The sequence below is a fragment of the Corvus kubaryi genome, unplaced genomic scaffold (genome assembly GCF_017639235.1).
Source record: "Corvus kubaryi isolate FWS band 111438036 unplaced genomic scaffold, C.kubaryi_AGA036_p1.0 split1-131, whole genome shotgun sequence".
NCBI lineage: Eukaryota > Metazoa > Chordata > Aves > Passeriformes > Corvidae > Corvus > Corvus kubaryi.
In genome coordinates, this window is record NW_024582073.1 from 7,122,089 (window position 1) to 7,132,634 (window position 10,546).

General features: G+C 37.5%; 1 protein-coding gene across 4 annotated transcripts; it reads left to right on the plus strand.

Annotated features, from left to right (window-relative positions):
* Positions 1-475: 475 nt before the first annotated feature.
* GNPDA2 (glucosamine-6-phosphate deaminase 2) lies at positions 476-10,080 on the plus strand. 4 transcript variants are annotated; one of them, XM_042053859.1, is made up of 7 exons: positions 485-633; positions 2,036-2,199; positions 2,508-2,609; positions 3,079-3,261; positions 3,575-3,759; positions 3,853-4,027; positions 7,181-10,080. In XM_042053859.1, the coding sequence occupies exons 2-7, from the start codon at positions 2,076-2,078 to the stop codon at positions 7,237-7,239; spliced, it is 828 nt and encodes a 275-aa protein (XP_041909793.1). In that variant the 5' UTR covers positions 485-633; positions 2,036-2,075; the 3' UTR covers positions 7,240-10,080. The 4 variants fall into 4 exon arrangements, with proteins under 4 accessions (XP_041909791.1, XP_041909794.1, XP_041909793.1 ...); XM_042053857.1 differs by having other exon boundaries at positions 476-633; positions 3,575-4,027; XM_042053860.1 differs by lacking the exon at positions 2,508-2,609 and having other exon boundaries at positions 483-633.
* The last annotated feature ends 466 nt before the right edge of the window (positions 10,081-10,546 follow it).

Consider the following 10,546-nt stretch of genomic DNA (forward strand, 5'->3'; position numbering starts at 1 on the left):
CTTGCACTGAGGAGGCCAGAGCTGGACACAGCACCCCAGAAGCGGCCTCACCAGGGCTCAGCAGAGGGGTGGCATCACCTCCCTCGACCTGCTGGCCACACTGTTCCCCATGCATCCCCTGGCTTCCACTGGCCCTCCTGGCCGCCCGGGCACTGCCGGTTTATGGTCAGCTTGTGATTCACCAAGACGTTGATGCTTCACCTCATTAATTTTTTCCAGCAACTACGCACAGCTTCTTTCGTAGCTGCATCACGTAAATATTTAAGTTACAGGGGAACCTTTTCCCATTAAGATCTCAGAGTGCTCCGCAGCAGGGAGGCTCCAAGAAGAGGTTGTGCACAGCCGTGCTGCAGGCTGGAGCGCCCCGAGCCCCGGCAGCTCCCGGGCTCCTCGGCTGGAGTCGGACGAGCGCTCCCTCGCTCCCGCCCGCAGGCGCCCGGAAACGGAGGGGGAAGAGGAGCCCATTTCCCGTCCTCGCCTGCCGCTTCCGGGTCGCGCGCCGCGTTCCGCTGGAGGCGGCGGGGCGGGAGCTGCGGGGCGGGCGGCGGTCCCCGTCCTCCTCCTCTTCCTCTTCTTCTTCATCTTCCTCCTCCTCGTCCTGGTGCCGCTCGTGGCCGCCGCGGGCTGTGCCGGGTGAGCGGGGCCGGGCAGGTGCGGGTGCCCGCGGGCGGGGGCAGGGGAGGCCGCAGGGCCCGGGGCTGCTGTGCCGGCGGCGTTTCGGCTGCAGGTCTCATCCTCTACCAGTGTAGGTTTATCTTCCCCCCCCCCCCCCCAATCGCCAACCAAAACCAAAAAATAAGTGGCCTTAGCCAAAATCCGCGGTGGTTCTGGTGCTGTCCGCGGGTTCCTGCTCCCCGTGTTCCCACGTAAAATTGCTGGGATTTTGAGAGGCCGCCCTAAAGCCGCGGAGTCTATTCCTGCTGGCCTGCTTTTCCTCCTCGGGGATGTGCGTTAACTCCTTTGGGTGTCTGTGGAGTAGCGTTTCCTCGGCAAAGGTGAGTGTGACTTGTCACGGCACAGCTGTCCAGGGAGAGGAAGCGGCAGAGGCAGCACACGGTGATGATCACTTTCTTCCTTGTTTAGTGGGACAAAATGGTACCTTCTTAAAGTACTTTAATTCACATTTGTTTTAAAATCACTGGGTCAGCTGAGAGTAGCGTGGACATAGTTGGCCCTAGGCTTCTGGTAGCTGTTGTGTTCTGGCTAATGCCGAGCACACCCACACCTGGGAACAGAAGACTAACACATCACAAACTGGTGAAAGAGCCTCAGTCTTTCGGGTAATTACCTGACTTTGTTAAACAGAAACTCGTGGAAAAAAGAGTTTCACTTATATGCAGGAGATGCTTTTATACTTCTAGCAACCAAGCTTACTTTCTGGATATTAATCTTAAAAGTTGATACAATTGCACTCAAAATAAAGTCCTTTAAATTTCTATTTAAAGTTATGTGACAAAGAAAAAACGTGACCTCGTGAGTATTTTTTTCTGTGAATTGCAAACATTTCAAATATCTCTAACGATTTAACATTTCTTTTTGCAGATTAATAAAGTTACTGAAGCATTGTTAAGGAGCTAGAGTGGGAGTGAAAGGAGTCTTAATTATTTAGTCCCAGTTAGGTATTTTGACTATAGAAACATGGGATTACTCTGGGTCTTGTTTTGGAAGTTTTAGGCATTCAGCTGGTCATAAGAAACAGGAATTAATCTTGGTATTTGAGTATTTCCTCTTTTATAATGGTAACACTTGACCAAAATACTGAAGTTTAAAATGGCTTGTTCTCATCTTGTTTTAGCTTTTTCTTATAAATTGCTTTAAATTAGTTTGTGGATTTTAATAAATATTTTGACTGTAATCGATCATTTGGATTCTGTGGCTTTTCTTTTGATTGTCCAACTTGAACTAGAACTGCAAGAGTGTGGTATGCTAATGCAAGTCATCAGTATGAAAGATGATTTTTTATCTCCTCTCTAATCTAAGAGTTTTACAACTACTCTTGTGGTTCTTATTTTTAAAACTTCAACATTTTCTCCAGGTTTAAGTTTATTTTATCATACAAGTTCCTCACTGCCACAATGAGGCTAGTAATTCTTGAAGATTATGATCAGGCTAGTGAATGGGCAGCCAAATACATCTGTAATCGTATTATCCAGTTCAAGCCGAGTCAAGGAAGATATTTCACGCTTGGTCTACCAACAGGCAAGTTTTATTCAAAGTCTTTGTAAATAAATAAGCCTAGAACAATGTTTGTATCACTGCTAGCAGATACAGTAATTAAAAAACCATAAGTATTATTTTTGGTAATGTTCTAAATTTTTTATTTTTAAATATGGATTTGATTTCTGTGAAAAGTTGTGGTAGTTTGAGAAACTGATAAATACTAAATGAGAAACAACAGATTGTTTGTATGTTGAAAAGCATTGTAGCAAAATTTGACTGTGAATGCATTTAAATACACTAAAATGTTGTGCAGATACACAGAACAGTAGAAAAACTTTATTTAACAGGGAGTACACCTTTGGGATGCTACAAAAAGCTGATAGAATATCACAAAAATGGAGATCTCTCTTTCAAATATGTAAAGACTTTCAACATGGATGAGTATGTAGGTAAGATGTGCTATTATTTGAGAACACACTGTACTTTTTCTTTTTTTCTCCTTATAAAAACTGTTAAATACTTTGTCAAAGCACCAGTTTAGTCTAGTATGTTTGTACTTCTATATTAGACTGCTGTCCAAGCATTTTTCTCTATTTCTTTATCTACAAAAATGCAAAAATAAACACTGGTCTAAATTCAGTGTTTCACAATACTTCTGTAGACATTATATTGTCATGTAGTATTGTGACTGCATTTCTATTGAAGGCTTTACACTCTGTGTTAAGATGTATGTGAAGGGAATGTAAACCAATTACCTTGTACATGCCAACAGGAAACCTTCGTTCTCGACATAGTTTCAAATCTTGCTTTATTTGCTCAGGTTTGCCTTGCATGCCTTACACCAGTTACATACAGACTAGAATTAAGGCTGTTTGGTTAAATCTTGTCATGTGGTAATTTCACGCTAAATGATTTCAGGGCTTCCCAGAAATCATCCAGAGAGCTATCACTCCTATATGTGGAATAATTTCTTTAAGCATATTGACATAGATCCGAATAATGCCCATATCCTTGATGGGAACGCACCAGACTTGCAGGCGGAATGTGATGCATTTGAAAAGAAAATAGAAGAAGCAGGGGGGATTGATCTGTTTGTTGGAGGTATGAGGAAATGCTCTATGGTTAGTTACAATTCAAGCATGTAAACCAATTCTTTAATCACCATTTTCATAACTTGACTAAAACTCAAGATTTTTTCAATTATTGTGTAACAAAGTTCTGTAACTAACAAAGAATCAGTAAAAATACCAAAACAGAATGGTTGGTGTCCAAGTTTCTAATGATTTAAGTAAGTTTTTATTGAAAATGGGGAACCAAAAGGAAAGGATGAGTCCTTTTTTATTCATTTATAATGTTTGAGGATATGTGTTGATTCTCAGGCCTGGAATGATTTATTTTTTTTAACTTTGAAAAGGCATTGGTCCAGATGGCCACATTGCATTCAATGAACCCGGATCAAGTTTGTCTTCAAGAACAAGATTAAAGACTTTAGCAATGGACACCATTTTGGCAAATGCTAAATACTTTGATGGAGACTTATCTAAAGTACCAACTATGGCGCTAACAGTTGGTGTGGGTACAGTGATGGATGCTAGAGAAGTAAGAACTCATTTAGTTCTAGTTGCATGTGTGTTTTCAAGATTAGTTAGTATTGCTACTGGGATTGAAAGTAAAGAGACCTTTGTTTTGCAGGTGATGATTCTTATAACAGGTGCGCATAAGGCTTTTGCGCTGTACAAAGCAATTGAAGAAGGAGTCAATCATATGTGGACAGTTTCTGCTTTCCAGCAACACCCTTGCACTATCTTTGTGTGTGATGAAGATGCTACTTTAGAACTAAGAGTTAAAACTGTGAAGTACTTTAAAGGTGAGCACTGAATCAGAGGTTACATGTGTTTACGCAAAACCAACAGCTTTGAAATTACATTGATTTAAGTCTGAGCCTTCTGTAGTCACTAATGTATAATGTTATATAGCCAAAATATTAAATATTAACTTATTTCTTGTGTTTGGAAAATTGCCAGGAGGCATAATTTGTGCTACCTACATTCCAGACAAATCTACTTGGGAAGAGTATTTCCTTTGCTTCTAGTTTTAAACAATAGTTTGGTAATCTTTAATTTCAAACTGCAGCAATCTGGTGTTCCAGATTGCAGTTCTTAAGTATACTAGAAAGTTTCACTTAAAGAAAACTCAATACATTTATTAATCCTGATACATTTCCATGCTGCTTTTGCTATGTGATGTAGTGTGATGTCTAGTAAACTGTGATACAGACTTTGAAGCCACCTGAGGACATTTTTCAGGTGCAATTAGCATAACAATCTATACTGACTTTGAAAACATTTCACCCTTTTACTGTGTTTTTCGTATTTATAGTAGATATATTGGGGCAAACTTAAAGTAAGTCAGGATGTTTGATAGTAATTGAGACTTCCTACGCTGAATCTGTTTCACTGAGAGTGTAGAAGCTGAGAAAAGTAATTTCCTCCTTACTGTATTAGCACAGCACATGCAATTGTGTGACTCAGTCGTCTTTCTCACTAGCCTGGGTACCTGTAGTAGCTGAGGTATCAGAGATCAAGATTGTAATTTATTAAATTCTTTTTTAGAGCATTATATCACCAGTGCTCATACATGTATTAGATTACACTTTGGACATTTCTGTGGTTTTTACCCTGATACCTCTTGTGGCCAACTTGGTAATTTTGGATTTTTCAGTGTGCTGTTCTCTGCTATGTATTTGTGGGATAGGAGGGAGGGTTAATCTTTGCATGTATCACACTGCTCGAGAATACTTACTGTTGTTTTCAAAGATAAACTTCTCTGACTGCTTGGATAAGTTTTAAACATTATCCTGTATTTTATATAAGCAGAGGCTTTGCTTGGTAAATACAAACCTAATGTAGAATCACTAGGAATGAATGACACTGAACATTGCTTTAAAAACATCAAGGGCTACAATTTATGAATGTGTGCTATTGTGTCACTGTAATACACAGCAATAGAATTTTTTAAAAGATAATTTACTTTAAACTTGCTTAATTTTACCTACTCTCAAATCAGTGATATTTTTTCCCCTTGTAAGATGGAGAAGAAATCAGTGTGGGTCAAATTTGGAATTTTTTCTGAATCTTGATCTTCAGGTTAGACTTCTTAGGGAAGCTAGGTAGTTCTTAATACTGCTGTTTGTGGTAATGATTTACAGGGATTTTTCACCACTTAAAAATTTCAATGTGAAACTGCAATATTTTTGTTTTATAATCAAGTACCACACTGGCTGGTAAATAGATCAACCTATTCAATTTTTTTCTAACTTTCTGAAAACGTATTTATTATAGATTAAAATTATCAAGTGTACTTATGGTCTTACTGTAAAAGTGAAAATACCTTTCTTGAAGAATGAAACAGAAGATGAATTTTGAATTTACTAATTTGTCTGTGGATAAGTTAGTTCAGGATAGTTTTTTTCCATATGCATGCTCCTCTTAAAACTGTATGCAGAAATCTGTTTATTCACAGCATACTTGAATATACAGTGGGACTTTCCTTTGAAATAATTGTTTTGGCATCTATGAAGTCTGGTGCATTCCTTTAAAAAAATAATTTGTTTCTCACTGTTTTTCCTGTAACACTTTCACTAACACCATTTAAATATTCTTCATGAAGTATGGCAGAAGCAATACTTTGTAACCATTTTTCATGCATCTAAGAAGTGGGTAGTTATTTTCTTTTCATTTCCCCTTTTTAGAAGAGGAAAATACTGGTAGGAAGTTAAATGTTCTAAAGCTCAAAACATGTTTCTAGTCTGAGCAGTGTAAGCAGCTGTTACTCTTTCTGGACAAATGACTTTTATGTCAAATATATACTTAAGTTTTTGTCACTGTTACACTGAAAAGTATTAGACTTGATCTAACATCTGTATTTTATATTAAATAATCACATAGTGATTATTAATAGATGCTGCTAAGATGCCTTTTTTTGTGGTCACCTACAGCAATGACCTCAGATTGTATAGTTACTCAAATTTCACGTTGCTGCAGTGACACTAAGGTTGCCACCAGCTGCATCATGTAGCAAAGGTATTTGATTCTTGGCCACAGATAATCACTAAAATACGCAGTACTGCGAGATTTCTTTCTTGGTTTTTAAGAAAATTAATGTTACATATTTTAATTTTAGAAGTTGAATCTTTAGTTCAATGCTAAAGTGGACTTTTTACTTTGCAGATTGTGAACACTGATCATTACTGTTATTAGTCCTTAAGGTGAAATGAGGTTAAAAACCTGCCTGTGATCCAATGTCATACATACCTAGATGTAGGTAACATTTTTACTAAGTTATAGCAAACTTAAGAGGGAAGCATCTTTTTTATTCATTGCACTTCAGCATTTTCCAGAATTAAAGGAGTTGAAGAGGAAAAAAAAATAACCCCCTTAATCATAGCTATGGAGGACTTGTATATGACAAAAAAAATGTCCAGCTAGAACAGAAAACAGTTGAACTGCTGAAATTGGGTCTGCATTAAGAGTCTGGATAATTTAATTTGATTTTGCTGTCTAGGACCACAAGTACATGATTATTATAATGATAGTATTACCAGAATGCTAGAACATTGCAAAAGAACTCAAGCTGTGGAAGTCTCACTATGTGTGCATCTGATTCTTACGGCAAATTGTGGTGTGAGGGAATTACGTTGCTGTTACGCAGTTTTAAATACTCAAAAAAAAGATGTATTCAGTTCATTTGGAAGTATTCCAGATGTGCTTTATGGGTCTGTTATCAGAGAACTGTCTTGTCCCTCCTCAGCTGATACTGAGTATGTCATTAGTATGCAAGTGATACAGGAATATATCTGCTGTCTCTGATTTTGAACTACTTTAAATAGCCATTGTTGTTCTCTTCAGTGAACTATTTAAAATGTATACTTTGAAATAAACTCCAAATAAAATTATGGATAGAAGGACATGTTAACAAAGTATAACTAATGTAAAGCTGGCATTGTTGCTTTCCCCCCAAGGTTTAATGCATGTGCACAATAAGCTTGTGGACCCACTGTACAGTATGAAAGAAAACTGAAAGAAGATTGAAGAGGAACTCCATGTGGGTCAGCAGCAACAGTTTTAGGTAGCAGATGAGTTCACTGCTATGCAATATGCTGAAAACTGTTTAAAATGGGAAATCCTAGGTACTGTATTTTTAAAAAGGTCCAATATCTGTACATTCACATTCCATCTGTTTGCTGTGTTGTGCATTTTGCTTTAACATTTGGAGCTCTGCTGTTGGCTGGTACATCACTAAATGGAACAGAACAACTTGGGAGAGACTGCATGTTATGTAGAGAGGGGAAAAGCAGAGCACTTACTCTAGCACAGCAATGTAATGCATCTGCCTCGTGTTAGAGATGATGACACTTCATTTCCCAGAATTTTTAATTTTTGGCTTGGTTAGTGTAACTACATTTTGCATTTGTGTCTCTAGGCAGAATGGTTTTGGCCTTTGTTAATACTATGGACTTGTAATAGTTGTACAATTTCTACTGTGAAATGTTCTGTTTACATATATCTAATGTACACTGAGCTTTTGCACTGGGTTGCCTTAAATTTGTCTTAAGCAGTTTTTGGGCATCTCAAGTCCTGCTGTATAGTCCAGGCAAATGAAAACACAAGAACAGTGCCTAAAAATGCACCAAATTCTTGAAAGTTACAACTTGCTCCATGGATAAAAATACTAAACTTCTACCATAGCACTTTTTCCTCTCATGTATTTCAAATTACTTTAGGATTTTTATATTTTTGGTAATCAAGCTTTATACATATGGAAAAATGTCAATGTTCCTTCCTGGAGGTACCTATTCAATTATATAACTGATATTATAATTAAATGCCTGAAAAGAGGTTAATTTACAGGACTGTCATGTCTGCAAATGATCATTTAAAGCCAACTGTTAATCACTTTTTCATTGTATCATTATAAACATTGAGCTGTTACAAGGAATGTTATTTCCTACTTTGAGTATAAGTAAAACTTAAATATAAATATCTTAATTTCAAAATTGTTTCATTTCTAATAAAAATTGTCAAGAGTAAATACGTCAGAATTTCAGGGAGTGAGTAGGCACCGAAAGAGGAAGGTGAGAGTTTACTGATGAAGACTTTTTTTGGGAAAGCCCTTGTGTAAAATACTCACTGCAAGAAAGTACAGCCCAAGTGTAACTTCAACAATTTAGCTTTTCACCTAAATGACAGGCATGTAGTCTTTTTTTACAAATCACATTATCTCCTCAGAGTCGCATCTAGGCTCACCCTTCCCATAAATAGTCTTACAGGGTCCTTTCAAATCGGGACTGTTCTCTGCTTCTGTGAGAGTACAAAAGCATGGAAGAGTCTGTCTATAGCAGTGTAGGAAGCCAGGCCTGGTGTTTCAATTCTCAATAGTACAGTGAACATCCACACACTTAAAACAGGCTTTCAGCTTTAAGGCTGTTTATACATCTGTATTTTTGAAGCATAATGCAACATTGTAGGGGGAAAAAAGTTGAAAAGACTGCCTTGCAGGAGAATGCTGTTACAGGTAGTGTATGACTCAAAATGCAGTGTTAGGTTTGCCATTCTTACCCTTTACAGCTAAGCAAGTTTATAAACAATTATATTACAAAAAGCATGAAACTAAAAGTAGTCATGAATTTAGGTTACTAGTAAAGGAATTGAATCATGTTTTTATCTTAATGATCATCATCCTTCTTGTGGCAAAATGGAGAATTCTATTGAGGAAGCAATATTCTTTATTCCACTACACATTCCAGTCATGCCTTGCTTGGCAACCTTACCTACTAAAGCCCTTTGTGTTCTCAAGACATGCGAGTCCACAGAATTAGTGTCTTTTCTCCCTTTTAAACTACTGGACCTTCTGTGAAACACAGGCCACTTAAAATACTTGAGTATCCACCTTGAGTGCATCTGGGACTGTTTCTGCCTCTTTTCATGAACTGTTTTTGGCTGTTCTCCAGCTTGTTTCTCTTGTTAAACTATTTTTTTTTAATTATGAGTGCTATAGGATGTAATTTTTTTAAGTACTACCACACTGTTTCCATTATTCCACTCTTGAAGATACTTCCAACCATTTTATGAAATACCAGTTCTTCAGGAGAGTACCTTCCAAACTTTTAACTACTAAGAGCAAGTAAATCCTTTAAGTTGCATAAAGTTTAACCTGTTACTCTGCAGTAATGGCAAAGCAAGCATTTTCAAGTTCAGTAGGTCTTAAGAGTAAATTCTAAGTTAGCCTAGCACATCAACATTACTATTTTATTCTTTTTCTCAGTAAAATTTTAATGTATTTTCAAAGGAAAGGGGGAAAAGAAAAAGTGACTAGTGTTTGACACAAAGTACCTGATTCTAATATTTCATGTACTGTAAGAGTACTAACCAGTTCATTTAAAGTCCTTGTTCTCAAAACTGATGTATGTACAAGTCCTCTCAGAATTAAGACTAAAATTTGTACTTTTTTTCTGCCTCAGGTGACTATAGTAAGGCTAAAACAGATTCTCAAGGCAGCTTTATCCATCTATGTAACTCATACAAGTAGGTAACATACACTTGATGTGTCAGTCAGTAAGGATATTATTTACTGTTTGGATACCCTCTAGCTTACCTTTAGCTTCTGCCTTATTCCTCAGGACAGAACCAGTGCTTTCTTTTAGGTCTAGTTCAAAGGGTGGGGAGCTTGTTTTAGCTCCTTTGCTCCTTGCATGTATCCCTGCATCTGTAGTTCCTTAAATGCTAGCTTTTACAGGGAGGAATAATAAATATGTTAGAATGCCTTTATCCACAGCAGCCTTCCATTCTTCAGGGTCAGTAGCAGCAGCTTAGGTACCTTTATTAGAGGTACAGGTACCTTGTTCACATCCAGATCTTTGGCTTTTCAGTACACCTGAAACAGCTTCAAATAAAAAAAAAAAACAACCAGGCACAAACAGAGAAAAGCCCCAACAAACCATTGAAGTATCAGAATTCCCTCTTGCCTTTTTCTGTACTCTGAAACTAATACAGGTTGAAAGGGAACATGTCCTGAACGTGTCCTGTTCAATTCCATCCCTCCAAAGATTTTCCCAATTCATCTTTGTACGTAGGTCTAAATAAAACAACTAGCTTATGATTAAAGTGTAGTAACAAGCCTAAATTTAAGGGCAGACTTTCCTGGTGATTGAGTACTTTAGCAGGTATGACTAGCAATTTGTTCTCTAAAATATATTTAGTAACAAGAAATGAAGATTGTGAAGAGCTAAACTAGTCCCTGAAGATCAAAAAATAAATGCAGCTTAAAAGCTGAACTAATGGTAAACTTACACACTTCAACAAGTTTAAAATAAACAGTGTGGGACACT

Coding starts and splice junctions, on each gene's coding strand:
- GNPDA2 (XM_042053857.1), top strand. CDS start 2,076: ATGAGGCTAGTAATTCTTGAAGATTATGATCAGGCTAGTGAATGGGCA. Junction 2,200..2,507: donor CACGCTTGGTCTACCAACAG/GCAAGTTTTATT, acceptor TTTATTTAACAG/GGAGTACACCTTTGGGATGC. Junction 4,028..7,180: donor AACTGTGAAGTACTTTAAAG/GTGAGCACTGAA, acceptor TTTCCCCCCAAG/GTTTAATGCATGTGCACAAT.